We start from the raw sequence: 15,238 nt of genomic DNA, 5'->3' as shown, positions 1-15,238 counted from the left end.
CCCCCCGTCCGCTTGTGTTTAACTAACAGAGAATAGGCTAGCCTTGGCCTCTTACGTTTCCACACAAATCTACTAAATAGGGATCTAACTGTCTTAAAAAAAAAATATGCGGCAACTCTATGGGTACCATATTCAATACGTATAAAAGTTTTGGCATGATATACGTCTTCAAAAGGTTGATTCTGTCCATCCAAGAGATGAGCGGAATATCATATTCATCACGCAAAGTAGATATGGTGGAAAGCAGTGGCTCATAATTAGTTTTATACAGATCTGGCAAGCGGGAGGGAACTGAGATCCCCAGGTACCTAATAGAATCCCTGGCCCAACTAAAGGGGGTAAGGCGTTTCAAACTATTAACAGAAGATTAAGACAAATTAATGTTGAGTAACTCAGATTTACCAAAATTAACTTTGAAATTGCTTAACGTACCAAACATCTGTAATTGTCAGGTGAGGGCTGGGAGGGAGGTCTCTGGTTTTGTAATCAAAAATAGGAGGTCATACGCAAAAGTGGTTGTCTGAAGAGAGACGTTACCTGCCTGAAGCCCGTATATCTCTGGGTCTTGTCTAATACTCTGAAGGAGGGTTTCAATCACCAATATGAATAACGTAGGGGAAAGGGGGCATCCCTGGCGAGTCCCGTTCGCGATATCAAAGGAGGGGGAAAGTGAACCATTCACCTTCAATCTAGCCAAGGGACATGAATATAGAGTAAAAATAGCATCAAAAACTGCGTGGGGATGCCAAGTTTGGATAGGGTGTTACGCATGAAGGTCCAGCACACTCTATGAAAGGCCTTCTCGGCATCAATGCCGAGAAGGACAAGGGGTATTCTACGGGTGGACGCAAAATGGATAGCTTGGAGGACTCTGTGCGAATTATCCTTGCCCTCCCTACCAGGCACAAAGCCAGATTGCTCATTATGAATTAGCTGGGGGAGAAGTTTTTGTAGCCTACAGGCAAGTATCTTGGCCCAGATCTTGACGTTTAGGTCAAGAAGGGAGATGGGTCTATAGTTACTGCATAAACTCGCATCTTTCCCCTCCTTTGGTATGAGCGTTATGTGGGCTTCCAAAACCTGTCGTGGACAGGAGTGACCATTCAGAAGGGCATTGTAAGTACGGACCAGGTGGGGAAGGAGTATCTGTAGGAATTTTTTATAGTAAGGAAGGGATAGACCATCAGGGCTTGGGCTCTTCCCTGGGGGAAAACTTGAGATTACAGTTCTGACCTCATCTGCAGTAATTGGTGCAACCAGCGTCGAGACCGACTGCGTCGGAATCGAGGGCAAATTCAGGAAATCAAGGAAGGATCGAATTGCCTCCTCTTTCAAGATCCCCGGACCAACTTCAGGCGTCTCCTTCAGGTTATAGAGCTCAGAGTAAAAATCCCTGAAATATATCTGGGGTAGCATGGGGAATATCTGGGGTAGCATGGGAGCATGGGAATATCTGGGGTAGCATGAACAGTCATGCCCTGCCTGTCAATAATTCCAGGTATGTGTGTCCTATCCTGGACTTTTTTAATCAGAGCGGACATCAAATGACCTCCTCTGTTGCCATGTGCAAAAAGTTTCTGCTGGTAGAGTAGGTGAGACTTGGTAAATTTAACATATAATAGGGACTTTAGGCGTTCCCTTAGATTCCTTAGCTTCATTAGGGACATTGCAGCTGCTGAGGCCTTATGGGCCCTCTCTAGTGTCAAGATCTTTTTAAGCAGGTCATCAATGTCACCCTGCGTTTTCTTTTTAAAACGCGACCCTACAGAAATCAAAATACCTCTAATATATGATTTGTGAGCCTCCCAAATTATCGGATAAGGCAGGGAGGGATTAGATGCAGTGTTCTGATCGAAAAAGAGGTCGAGATGTTTTTGAACCGTCTCAGCGCCTTCCGGCCAGGATAAGAGAGCCTCGTTTAAGCGCCACTGCCATTCCTTCAGAGTCAAATGGGCCAAAGTGAAGGACAATGAGCAACGGGAGTGGTCCGGAAGCGTGATGCTACTGATAGTGGAATCCTTAACCTGGGTCAACAGCGACAGAGAGGAACAAGTAGTCCAGTCTCTGATATGTATCATGAGGGTGAGAATAAAAGGTGTAGTCTCTATCATTAGGGTGTAAAGTCCGCCAGCTATCAAATAAATTGAAATCTTGAAGCTTAATGTGAAGTTTCCTCAGCGCAGCCTGCGAAAGGGAGGTTCTCTGCGTACAGGAGTCCAACAGCGGGTTGAGCGCCACATTAAGGTCGCAACCTAGTAGGATACTGTAGGTCCCTCTGCAAAGAGTCTCAGCTCATCTAACCTTTCCAAAAGCCAGGACACCTGGCTGGTGTTAGGCGTATAGAGGTTAGCTAAAGTAAACATGGAGGAGGCGAACTCGCCCTTAAGGAATAGCACTCGACCGTCACCATCCTTATATTCAGTTTTCAGGCGGAAGGGCACAGAGCCACTAATGGCGGTCGAGACTCCCCTAGAGAAAAAGTTAGAACTACCGCTGTGGAACCATTGGGAGAATGTACATGTCGGGAGATTGGGTATTCTATCAAATTTGAAATGTGTCAGTTTTTGCTTTGCACAGCAAGGAGAAAACATGGTTTCATTTGCAAGGGGAATTAAACCCCTTTTACATTATAAGTAGTGGACGTAATCAACGACATCACAGGTCAATGCCGTCAAACACTGTCGTAGAGGGAGTAGATGAGGGTGAGAGTGGGAGACGAGAGGAAAAAAAGGGAGGGGGGATAAATGGTCAAGAAATATGCAATTCAATAAAGATAAGAAAAGAAAAACTGAAAAGTCCACAACCTAGAATAGGCTACAAGCTGTTACAGTAACAAAGGAAGCATAAAAAAGGAAAGTTCAGTCCTAGTTAAGACACAGCCTCACTAAGCAAAAACTAGGATAAAGGGCGGGGACCCAACAGGACCGAACACACACGGGTAACTGTTAAACAAATGAATATATATGTATACTATATACTAATATATTAGTAAACTAGAGAACTGGTGGCATCCAACGACAACCCATCAGCTTTCATACCAATGAGTGCGGAGGAAGCATCAAGCATAGACAGAGGAAAAGAAAAAAAACAAGCACATCAATTATGCATAACAACCTAAATTAATTAGGGTGGGGGGAAAACTAGTCCCTTAGCTGAGGAACGGCACATAACAAAAATAAAGGGGCCGGTCATCCACCACCAAAGTTCAGCTAATGTCTGCCGGAATTATCCCGATGGTTCAGCACCACAAACCTAAGAAAGCAAGGTGAAGCGCATGGTATGGTGACCAACCAGCAGGACAAGAAGGCGGAAAAGGATCGGCAACAGTAAACATGAAATAGTCACAAAAATCAAACATCAAAAAAAGGCATGAACACCAAAAAAAGTATTACTCATATAAGCAATCTGGTAGTGTCCACTGTATGTAGGAGCACTAGGGTAGAAAAAACTATTTCGCCAGCTGTCCCCGCGACTGTTTGGAGACTGAACCTGAGCGGGAGGGTGCAGACGCTGAGCTTAGAGCAGGGGTCATCATGGTGGCTGAGGGTAACCATGAAGGGATGTCTAGGGGCTGCATATACAATAAATGCCATAACTTATCTAGATCTCCCGGTGAAGTGACCACCAGATGACGGCCTCCATGCGAGACCACTAAGCCAAAGGGAAACTGCCAGAAGTAAGGTATGTTTCTGGACTGCAACACTTCCAAGATCGGTTTCATCAGCCTTCTCTTTGCAAGGGTAGTAGGAGCAATGTCCTGGTAGACATGAACTTCCGCTCCATTATAGAGAAGTGTGTCTCTGTCTCTGGCTGCTCGCAGGACAGCAGATGTGTCCACGAAGGACAGAAGACCACAGATAACGTCCCTGGGTGGGTCTGATGGGCGAGGGCGAGGTCTCAATGCCCTGTGGATCCTTTCTATGGTAATCTGAGCGGCTCTCTCATCACCTAGGAGTGAAGCAAACAGAGTAGAGACGACTTGAGGGAGATTTTCAGGAGGGTCAGATTCAGGGATTCCCTTGAAGCGGATATTTTTGCGCTGACTCCTGTTCACTTGGTCCTCAATGAGAGCAAAGGCTCTGTTCAGGTGTTCAGTGTTACGAGCTATGCGGGAGGAGAGTGACTCAGAGGTAGATGCGAGATCCGAGCACGTTTCTTCAAGTGAATTAATCCTCTTGTTAAATTGGCACATTTCAGCACGCATCGCTGCCATTTCTGAGACCAAGGGCTGGAGAGCCGCCGACAGAGTTTTGCGCAGGAAGTTTTTGGTTATTACAGTGGGTTGTGTATCTTCCGTAGTTAATTCCACTGTGGAATCTATCCCTGCGTCATCAGACATAGCAACCTCTGATAAGGGATCAGACAATTTCAGAGAACGAGATGGAGATTTCTTTCTTAGAAATTTCTGTAGGTCTCCTTGCAATTTGGAGGTCTTGGGGGTGACAGGAGGCTCAGCCCCCTTGTTGCCAAGCTTCACCATCGCCAAAGGTGAATTGTCAAATATTAAGGCTGTCAATTGGATGCCACCAATGTGGGGGGGGGGGAGGGGTGTTACATAGGTATAACAGGTTGTCCTAGTGTGAGGCAATAAGAAAAAAAAGTCCTACTGTGGCCTCCACAGGGGAGGCTGGAGATCCCTCTGAACTAAAGGACGCAGCTTTGTCCCGTAGGGGGTTGCGGAAACATCAAGGAGGGGATAGGCCGCAAGGTGAGCAGGGCTTGAGAACAGTCTCCAGGATCTGGTACGCCCGGCACTAAAATGGGGCCCGGTCTCTAAGATCGCGCCTGGTCTCGGGCGGCGGGACAGTCAGCACCTACCAGCAGATCTGGCAACAGCAATCCGGAGAGCCGGGGAGGTAGAAGCTGAAGGTCAGTCCTGTGCTGCTGCCAGAACAATGATGGGAGCTGTTCGAGATATCACTACAGACGGGGAGCACGTGTGAGGATGTCTGGTAGGTGGAAGATAGGCTCAAGATGGCGGCGGGCAGCTTCCGATGGAGGAGAAGACTTTGGAGTCCTGGTCCGTCCAGAAGCCAGCGGAGGAGAAGGATCACCCGAAAAAGGCTTACTGAGGTAGGGGGGATACCTCTGGGTGATCAGCATCTCGTTGTGGTTAGGGATGCCGGAGATATTCCCCTCTGCTTCGGCACTAGGAGAGGAGCGCGGAGATGTGCGTCCTTTCCCTTCAGCAGCTAGCCACACCCCCCGTAACCCATATAGTTATGCAGCAGTGCGTTACGATTCTGTAGTAGTAAAAGTGGGTGATGGACCTGTAATGACCATAGCAGTTTAAGAGAACATCTAGTTCAAGAGGAAAGAGTAGCTTTTATTAAGGATTTTTTATTATTTTGGACAGAAATGTTCTGTGATATTTCCACACAATCATTTTGGCCAAGGTTATATAAAGTAATCTGTTTCTTGCATCACTGTTTAACTTTACTCTGCTGACTCAAAGTATCATCCAAAGGGTTGCTGGAATCAAGGTAAAAGAACGTCATCATTTCACAATTACATGAGTAAATATACATTAATATATCTATATATACAGAGTGGTAACTGTATGATCCCACAGATCCCAGGGGCCTGCTGAAGTTACTGAGTGAGTATTATATCTCCAGTCCTCCCTCAGTCTACTGTTCTGTAGAAGTTTCCTGTAAATCTATTTCTCACTGTCGATCTAGTTATTTACAATGTTTAATTGCCTATCTTTAAGGTAATAGAATCATGTCTACATGTACTCATTTCCTACAGTCATCCTGACAAGCACAGCTTCAGTGGCAGACTTTAGACTCCCATACTCTTTAAAGAGGACCTTTCACCACTTTTGGGCACAGGCAGTGTTATATACTGCTGGAAAGCTGACAGTGCGCTGAATTCAGCGCACTGTCGGCTTTCCCGATCCGTGCCCGGTGTAAAGAGCTTACGGTGCCGGTACCGTAGTGCTCTATGGTCAGAAGGGCGTTTCTGACCATTAGCCAGGAACGTCCTTCTGCCTCGCGGCGCCTATCGCGCTGTACTGTGGAGCGGGGAGGAACGCCCTCTCCTGCTCCTGATAATGCTCGTCTATGGACAAGCTGTGTGAGCAGAGGGAGGGGGCGTTCCTCCCCGCTCCACAGCACAGCGCGATAGGCGCCGCGAGGCAGAAGGACGTTCCTGGCTAATGGTCAGAAACGCCCTTCTGACCATAGAGCACTACGGTACCGGCACCGTAAGCTCTTTACATCGGGCACGGATCGGGAAAGCCGACAGTGCGCTGAATTCAGCGCACTGTCAGCTTTCCAGCAGTATATAACACTGCCTGTGCCCAAAAGTGGTGAAAGGTCCTCTTTAATAGACAATTCAGCAAAGTTAAAGACATTAATATTAAAAAGCAGCTGGCACAGACACATATAAGTAACTGGAATATATAGGTAATGTAATGTATCTTTGCAATAAGGATGCCTGGATATATTAAAAGTTGAAGATTGTGATGAATTATCAGGTATGCTCATTGTCCCAAATGAGGAATCTAACATTACAAGTGAAGCAATTTACAACTAGTGTTGATTAATATATTCTAGGAATTGTAACATGTAGCATGCATAACAGAGGATTGTTATTATCTGTAAATACCTCAGGTTAATGCCACGTGTATAGGATATATATAGCTATGTATAGCAGATATATTGTTCTATAGCAGATCACAACTTACCAAGAAGAGGAATATGAAGACACAGCACAAAAGAGATATCTGTCAGCACCCAGAGATATCCACTAATAACATAACCTAACAGAGATCTTCATTGTCCTTCTCTTTGCTCCACTTTATTTTTACTTTTGTCTCCTCATGTTTAGTACTTCATATTTGCCTTGTTCTATTCTTCATCTTGGATTTATCATCTTTTCTTCATTTTTTTCCTCCTTTTTTTCTCCATCTTTAGTACTTCACCTATTCTGTTTCTCTCTTCTTTTATTTCCAATTTCCCTTGTTATTATTTTTTCCTTTTCTCCTTGTTGTCTTTCTTTTTCTCATTTCTCCACCTTCTGTTCCATTTATTCTTTCCTCCTTCTACTTTTCTTCTTCCCTTTTCTGCTACTTTCTTTTTCTTCTCTTTTGCTGTCTTCTCATCTTTCTTTTTTCTTCATCCCATTTTCTTGTTTTAAATCTCTTCTTCTCTTTCCTGGCATCTCTTCTTTCTATATTTTAATATGTAATCTCATCAAGACCTAATCCCATATACCTCATCTATCTCTTGAGGCATTTCAGTTCTGCTGTATGCTCTTTCATCTCTCTACTTTACGTTTTGCTAAGTAGATCTTAAATGAGATATTAACATCTTTGCATATTTTATTTTCACTGATTATTAGTGTGCTATAGCCAATTATATAAAATACAGATTAGAGTGATATACTGTATATATATATATATATATATATATATATATATATATATATACATATATATATCAGATTAATATGGTTATTTGTTTTGTTTTTTTGCAGAAAGAGAATGAAGCTCTACCTCTTCTTGTGTCTGAGCCATGCTCTGCTATGTAAAATTGTGTATGGCCATCATGGAGGACCACATGATGATGATCATGATCACCAAGATTATACCAATACTGAATCAAAGGCTTTCCTTCGGATAGCTCCAGCTAATGTAATGTTTTCCCACAAATTCTATTCCCATCTTGCTGCCACTTACCCTGATGATAATTTGTTCTTTTCCCCTTTAAGTATATCAACTGCAATGTCTATGCTTGCGCTTGGCGCCAAGTCTAAGAGCCTCAGTGAGATCCGTGAAGGACTTTGCTTTAACACCTCTTTAACTTCAGAAGAAACCATCAACAATGGTTTCCAACAAATTGCAAAAATCATTAACCAACTTAAAAGTGATCTTCAGCTAAACAGTGCCAATGCTGTCTTCATCGGAAACAATCTAAAAGCTGTTCAAAAATTCTTAGATGACACCAAGAACTTTTTTCAATCTGAAGCCATCTCAGTTGATTTCCATAAAGCACAAGAAGCTGTAAGCCTAATCAATAGCTATGTGGAGAAGAAAACCAATGGGAAAATTAAAGATTTGTTGGACAGTCTTGATCCACTGACAGCTCTAGTTATTGTCAACACAATTTACTTCAAAGGTGAGCGTCAAAACTGTCATTACATGTCTGCTAGCTATTATTATGAAAGGTATTTCAGGGGCCAGCTGGTGACTGGAGACCCCTGTGTTCCATAAGGCTTAAAACCTACATTATCCTCCATAAGCAGCAAAATGAAGCTGGGAAGGCAGGAGTGTTACTATGGTTTTAAGACATCAGAGGTGCAAGTCCAAAGACATTATTATATCATTATTTTTTTAGAGCACAGTGCTGTACATTTGAGGTTTCACATGCATTACACAAAATACTCAAAACAATCATCAACTAGTATAGTCCTGCATGCTAGGATTTACAATCTATGAAGCAACGGGAATAGAGACAGTAGGCGAGGGCCTCTATGCCCCACCCAAAAAAAAATCCAATATAAATATAAATATTTGGAGATTTACTTCTGTAAGAAAAATGCATCAGAATTCCGACTTAATTTGCACTTGGGGATGTGACTTGCCTAACATGGTGGTATACTGCCATGGTTGCTATGGTGCAACAAAATTTCTGTCACTATTTTCTGATGCAATGTAGGTCAACTCATTTATGGTTTAAATTTTGAATAAATAGTCTAAAGGTGCATAAAAACCAGTTATTCCTTATACCCTGAACGCCAGAATATAGGTGTATAAGGCATAATAAATCTGTCCCACTCTCTTCAGGTATGGGGATAATGTCACTCCTTAGGGAGAGACCACCTTTTCTGGTGTGTGGAGACTTATACAGCCCTAGTTGCTCCACTGCAATGGAACATGGGAAGAATATGCAAATCTGTCTCCCAAGATGTAAACAGGGAGTGCTTCCCAATAGAGGGCAACATAACAGAGGCACTGTCTCCCTGTTTACATCTTGGGAGACAGATTTGCATATTCTTCCCATGTTCCTTTGCAGTGGAGCAACTATGGCTGTATAAGTCTCCACACACCTGAAAAGGTGATTTCTCCTTAAGGAGGAACATTATCCCCATAATCTGGTCTCTCATCTTCTCACTTCTACCAAATCAGTTCTCTCTAGGCTGCGCTGATGAAGTCCAAAGAGACAGAAACTGTGCCGTCCGTAGCTGAGAAATTGATTTGGTTATAACCCCACATTATGCAGTAAAGACTTCTGGGAAAGTCGGGCATGATGTTCAGGGTGCTTCCCAATAGAGGGCAGCATAACAGAGGCACTGTCTCCTTGTTTACATCTTGGGAGACAGATTTGCATATTCTTCCCATGTTCCCTTCAGGTAGGCATGAACGTTCCTAGTACCAACATAGTGATGAGTCCTTCACATTGCAGTCCCTCCTACTGTATCTCATGGCCATTAGAAATAATATTGCCTTCAGCTACACTCATCTGATACTGTACCTCAATTTGGCAGTATTCCAGGTACGTCTTGTGCATGCCCCCAATTCACAACTTAACACTAAGAATTGATTGAGAGTAAGCATTCCTATGAATGATAATGATCCCATTTAAAAGACTCTGAAAACTTTAGCCTGGTGGGGGCCCACAATTTTCATACAGCTCAGGGCCCATGGTAGTCTTAATCCTTCCCTGTCCAGAAATATATTGTCTGGGTCTGTCCTTTAAAAATCAGGACAGTCATGGCAAATGCAGGACTGCTGACAAGAATTAATTTACATAGTTTTTGTTATAGTTATTTATATTTATACCTATTTTAGAAAAATTTAACATTTTGAAAAACAATTCATTACCATATTCTGCAGGGCAAACGTTTTTATATTTCCATCTATGGAGTTGTGGAGGGGCTCTTTTTAGTTCTTTTTTTTCACTTAAAGAGGACCTTTCATGTCCCCTTGTACCCTTGGTTTTATATACCACTTGAAAACCGATGGCCGTTAGTTTCAGCACCGATATCCCTTAATGCTCATCGTCATCACTGGGTGTAAGGAACGCCCCTCTGACAGTATAATACTATGGATGTGCACTGTCGAGGGAAGGGGATATTCGTTACCGTTCAGCAATGGCGCCCTTCTGATGGTGGGAAGCTATCGGTGTCAAAACTAACTGATTTTAAAATTACAGCATTTTTGCAACCTGGGGCTCCAGTCTTAATGTACACATATTTGTTTTAGAACAAAGAAGCACAACAGATTTATTATAAACCTATGGAAAGATATATAAAAATATAGAGCTATTAAACACTTTGGATGATAAAAAAGAAAGTTCATAAATTGAATAGACATAATGAGTAATATGCAAATTACTAGTTGGCTTTTTTTTTCTCTAGGATCCTGGGAAGAAGCTTTCAATGTCAACCATACCAGAGAAGAAGACTTTCATGTGAATAAAAACACTGTAGTGAAGGTGCAAATGATGACTAGAAAAGGAAAATATCTAACAGCCTTCCTCGATGAAATAGGATGCACTGTGGTTGAGGTCCCCTACAAAGGAAACACCTCGGCAATTTTTGTCTTGCCAAATGAAGGAAAATTACATGAGGTTGAAAAAGCTCTTCAGAATGTGTCACTAGTGAACTTGGCAAAACAAACGAAACAAAGGTAAAGCAGGGCACTTTCAATGCCGGTCTTGATATGCTCTAGACTGGTGGTGGTATCGTCTTATTTATGAGGAGGCACAAGCACTTAAATTGTGATAGACCTGGCAGGGGCTATGTTTCTGCCTACTGAATGGCATGGTTGACTATTCAGTTTTACGGGGATAACGTCTATCCTTAGCGAGAGACCTTCTCAGGTGTGTGGAGACTTATACAGCCATAGTTGCTCCACTGCAAGGGAACATGGGAAGAATATGCAAATCTGTCTCCCAAGATGTAAACAGGGAGATAGTGCCTCTGTTAGGCTGCGCTGATGAAGTCCAAAGAGACAGAAACGGTGCCGTCCGTAGCTGAGAAATTGATTTGGTGATAATCTCGCATTATGCAGTGAAGACTTCTGGGAAGTTGTTCATGATGTTTAGGGTGATGTAGAGGGCAGCATAACAGAGGCACTGTCTCCCTGTTTACATCTTGGGAGACAGATTTGCATATTCTTCCCATATTCAGTTTTACTGCATTGTTACTGCTCTCTCTTACCATTGTAAGGGAGAAATGCGTTGAGACAATGAGACTATAGAATGTAGCATCTTACCGCACTTTATTAGATCTAATTTTCACTAGCTCCTGGTGACTGTGATTTACCATATCACTAAGGGGGAACCGTTACTAAAGTACCATTGCTGTCTTCTGTGATAGGATGACAGGAACAGACTATAGCTGTCAATACAGGGACTCTAGATGGAAAGGATTTATTTCTTTACGCCATGTGCACCCTACTTCAGCCACAGGTATTATCTGGGAGTATGGGATATGTGCCAATGGAATTTTTGTAGCACAAATCTGAACTTTGCATCCTTTGTTAGTGCCAGAAATTTGGAGTAAGGGTACGTTCACATGGAGTAACGTGCCGCGTGATGTGGCACGTATACGGCGTGTGAGAGTTTGCGCGCCGTATACGCGCCCACTGATTTCAATAGGAGTTAGGATCGTATACGCCGCGTTATTTTGCGGCCGTGATATGGCAAACTCTCACACGCCGCATACGTGCCACATCAACGCACCCTAAGACTGCAATAAATCTGTCCATATGTGCCTATACCGAAATCTACACCTTAAAATCCGCAGTCTGTAGGTGGCATATATTTCAGTTGTCATTTACACCAGAAACTATTGTAAATTATGGTACATTGGCAATCCATCATGCATTTATACTATTACGTCAGTTTGCTTGAACAGGTTCCTGCCGCTGACATAATAGTATGTTATTGTGATGGAACTAGTTAGGGAGCATTCACACTACCGTCAGTGTCCAACAGGTAGTGTCTACTCCTAGTGTCCGTTCAAAATCTCGCACACACATTAGCAGCGGACATTAGCTGTGTCCGTGACATTTTTCATTTATTTAAATGGTGATCGGGTGCGTTGTTTTACACTCCGTGCCTGTCCTTAACTGTCCGTTCCTAAAGATGTCCGACTTTTCAAGTGGACAGCAAAACCCGACATGTAGGTTTTTTCTGTCCGCTTTAAAAGTCGGACATCCTTAGGAACAGACACTTAAGGACAGGCACGGAGTGTAAAACAACGCACCCGATTTCCATTTAAATGAATGAAAAATGTCACAGACACAGCTAGTGTCCGCTGCTAATGTGTGTGCGAGATTTTGAACGGACATTAGCAGCGGACACTACCTGTCGGACACTGACGCTAGTGTGAACGCCACCTTAACTAACTTCAAACCACCTAAATGAACACAGATATCAGATCAGATTTTGTAGATCCTGTTCTCACTCAATAGACTCTGTCACGTTGGTCACAACTTCATTAACCCTTTCCTGCTATGCTAATATGTCAGGTGTCGGGTAATTAAATATGGTGGGCCATTCAGGAGCTGTAATATACGACATAAACCACAGTGATCACAGGTATTAACCCTGCTGATGCCTCGGGCAAAACTAACCGTGGCGCCTTTTTCCAGATGTCACATGGGATCATCTTTTTGCTTTATTGGGGTGGATCGCTGGCCCAGGAGTGACAGCAACATATTGAATTATTGATCAGATCACCTGGGGTCTAAATATAAAAGTATTTAAATAAAAAAAGTAGAACAAAATATATACACATATAAGCCCCTCCCACCCTCCCCCAGTCTCCCTAGCTAAGCTATCCCGCCCACTACTAGCTCCTCCCCTGTCCCCCTAGCTAAGCAATTCCACCCACTACTAGCAGAGATGAAGAGGGGGGAGCCGTTCCCGGACACAGGAAGACTTGGTAAGTATTGATGGGGATGGGGGAGTAATGGTGCATCCATTTCGAAAGGGGGTGAAATGGATAAACACTGGATTATCAGAAAGCATCCCTAGGGTGATCACATGACCTCTCCAGGGATATGGGTAATTATAGTTTTTTTTTTTTAATTGAAGTAAATTTGAAGTTAGACAGGGGAAGGGAGTTTGGTTTAGAGGTAAATTCTTAGTTTATCCTGGACAACCCCCTTAAGTCCTCATACAGCTCTGTGAATTGAAATTCAAAAAGTTATGCATATTGGAAAGTGGGGAAAATATGTGGGAAGGGGTTAAAGAGCCACAATGACTGGTTTAGTAAATATATGTATTTTTCCATAGGCTATACATAATAATAATAAATCTGGTACATATATCCTTATGTCATTCCTCAGTTATTTCTCCAAGAAATTTATAAATAAATTGACAAGTGGGTGTGACCTTTTTTCCACATGATGCTTCCCCAAAATACTTTTGCAATATATATCAAGTGCATAACATTTCTCCTTCTTTAACACAGGGAGATTATTTTTTCAATTCCAAGATTCACCATGTCTACTAAACTTGACCTACTGAAGGAGCTACCACATCTAGGCATCAAAGAGATATTTTCTGACCATGCTGAGCTATCCGGGATCACAGAAGAAGTAAAACTGAAGGTGTCAAAGGTAAAATAATTTTGGTAAAATCAAGTTAAGAAATGAATAATGGGAGTGCAGAGCTATGTTGCATATATCTGACAAATGGGTGGAGCTAAGCTGATGTTAGTTTTTAAAGGTCACCAAAAGAATTAGTAAAGTAGCTATACTTGGATAATACCCTATTAATTAACTCAAACTGATAAATAATGTCAATAGTCAATTGTCCATGAATTGCTCATGAATTTGGTATTGTGGCTCAGCCCCATTGAAATAAATGTGCCTGATTTGAAATACCTTATACAAGCTATAAATTGGTGTGGTGCTGTTTTTGGATCAGAGCAGTCATGTTTTTTCAAACCAAGTCAACTCTTTCGTGGAATAGTCTTTACCACATCCCTTTACCATCAAAATATTATTTTCTATTAAGTTTCTAGATTGTAGATTCTGTTCTGCTTACATTAATGGGATTGGCTAGGATTGTTTTGTTTGTGGACTATCCTTAATGTATGCCATAAATATTTTGAATAGTGGGAGGCCGACACACAGTCCCCACATGGATCAACTCTTAGGAGTGACAGCTCCAGTTCATGTATAGTGGCAGGAGTTAGTATTGCAGCCCAGCTCCCAAAGACGTCATTGGGAGATTAGCTTAAGTTATGGGCTCAGCTACTATGGAGCCATCTGCTACTGACTCTATGCAGTGTATAATACAAGTGTTGAAATCGGCCAGGAACAGCTGACCTGTGGAGGGGGGAGGGGGCTCCTTCTGGGACCTCCACCAATCAGATATTTAAGACCCATTGTCAGACTAGGTCATAAGTAAAAAAAATTCTGGATAACCCTTTAAAAGGATTCTCAATTTATAAAGAGGGCTTGGTAAACCAGACAGCAATTACAAGGAGAATCTCACAATCTGCATGACTTATCCCTAACAAAACAAATAATTTTTATATGTGATCGTCATTTCTTGTAATGTGTTATGTTTTCTGTTCTCAACCTCTGTAGGCTGTACATCAAGCTGAGCTGGATGTAAATGAGGAAGGAACAGAGGCTGCCGCTGCCACAGCTCTTGGGGTAACAAAGCTCAGTCTACCACCCCAAGTTAAAGCTAAACATCCTTTCATATTTTGCATTATAAGCAAAATAACTGAGAGCATTGTTTTCATTGGCAGGGTTATGAACCCCGCAAAATAAAAACATCACATGTTTTATTCATAAAATAAAATGCTGACATTTATTTTCTATAGTCTTGTCTTTATTACTCTAGATTTATATTCTCTAGTGTAAGGCCTGAATAATATAGCTCAGAAGGTGCTAAAGTATAAGGGTCCATTCACACGGAGGAAAATGGTGAGGAATTTGGTGTGGAATTTCAGCGCTGGAAAAAAAAGCCTCCCATTGACTTAAATGGGTTCCTTTTTCTGCTAGCTTGAAGTCAATGGGAGGCTTTTTTTTTCAGCGCTAAATTCCACACCAAATTCCTCACCATTTATTTCCTCCTTGTGAATGGACCCTAACCCAGATTTCTCACAGGTGTCCTTTTGGAGACTAAATAGTCTTTTGCAATACGCAAGTGTGTTCACAGCTCCTTTCAATTGAACAACTTTAAAGGGTAACTCAAAAGTCAATTACTGTAATATATTTTCCTACCAATATATAACACACAAGCATGTGCCCTTCTCATTA

At 42.3% G+C, this 15,238-nt stretch overlaps 1 protein-coding gene across 1 annotated transcript; it reads left to right on the top strand.

The window, feature by feature from the left end:
• Positions 1-7,489: 7,489 nt before the first annotated feature.
• Positions 7,490-14,746, top strand: LOC142213879 (alpha-1-antitrypsin-like). The gene is made up of 4 exons (XM_075282449.1): positions 7,490-8,123; positions 10,366-10,636; positions 13,432-13,579; positions 14,558-14,746. The coding sequence occupies exons 1-4, from the start codon at positions 7,490-7,492 to the stop codon at positions 14,744-14,746; spliced, it is 1,242 nt and encodes a 413-aa protein (XP_075138550.1).
• The last annotated feature ends 492 nt before the right edge of the window (positions 14,747-15,238 follow it).

The sequence above is a fragment of the Leptodactylus fuscus genome, chromosome 7, assembly GCF_031893055.1.
Source record: "Leptodactylus fuscus isolate aLepFus1 chromosome 7, aLepFus1.hap2, whole genome shotgun sequence".
Taxonomy (NCBI): Eukaryota; Metazoa; Chordata; class Amphibia; order Anura; family Leptodactylidae; genus Leptodactylus; species Leptodactylus fuscus.
The sequence above is the reverse complement of the archived record's forward strand: the minus strand, read 5'-3'. Positions and strand labels throughout refer to the sequence as shown.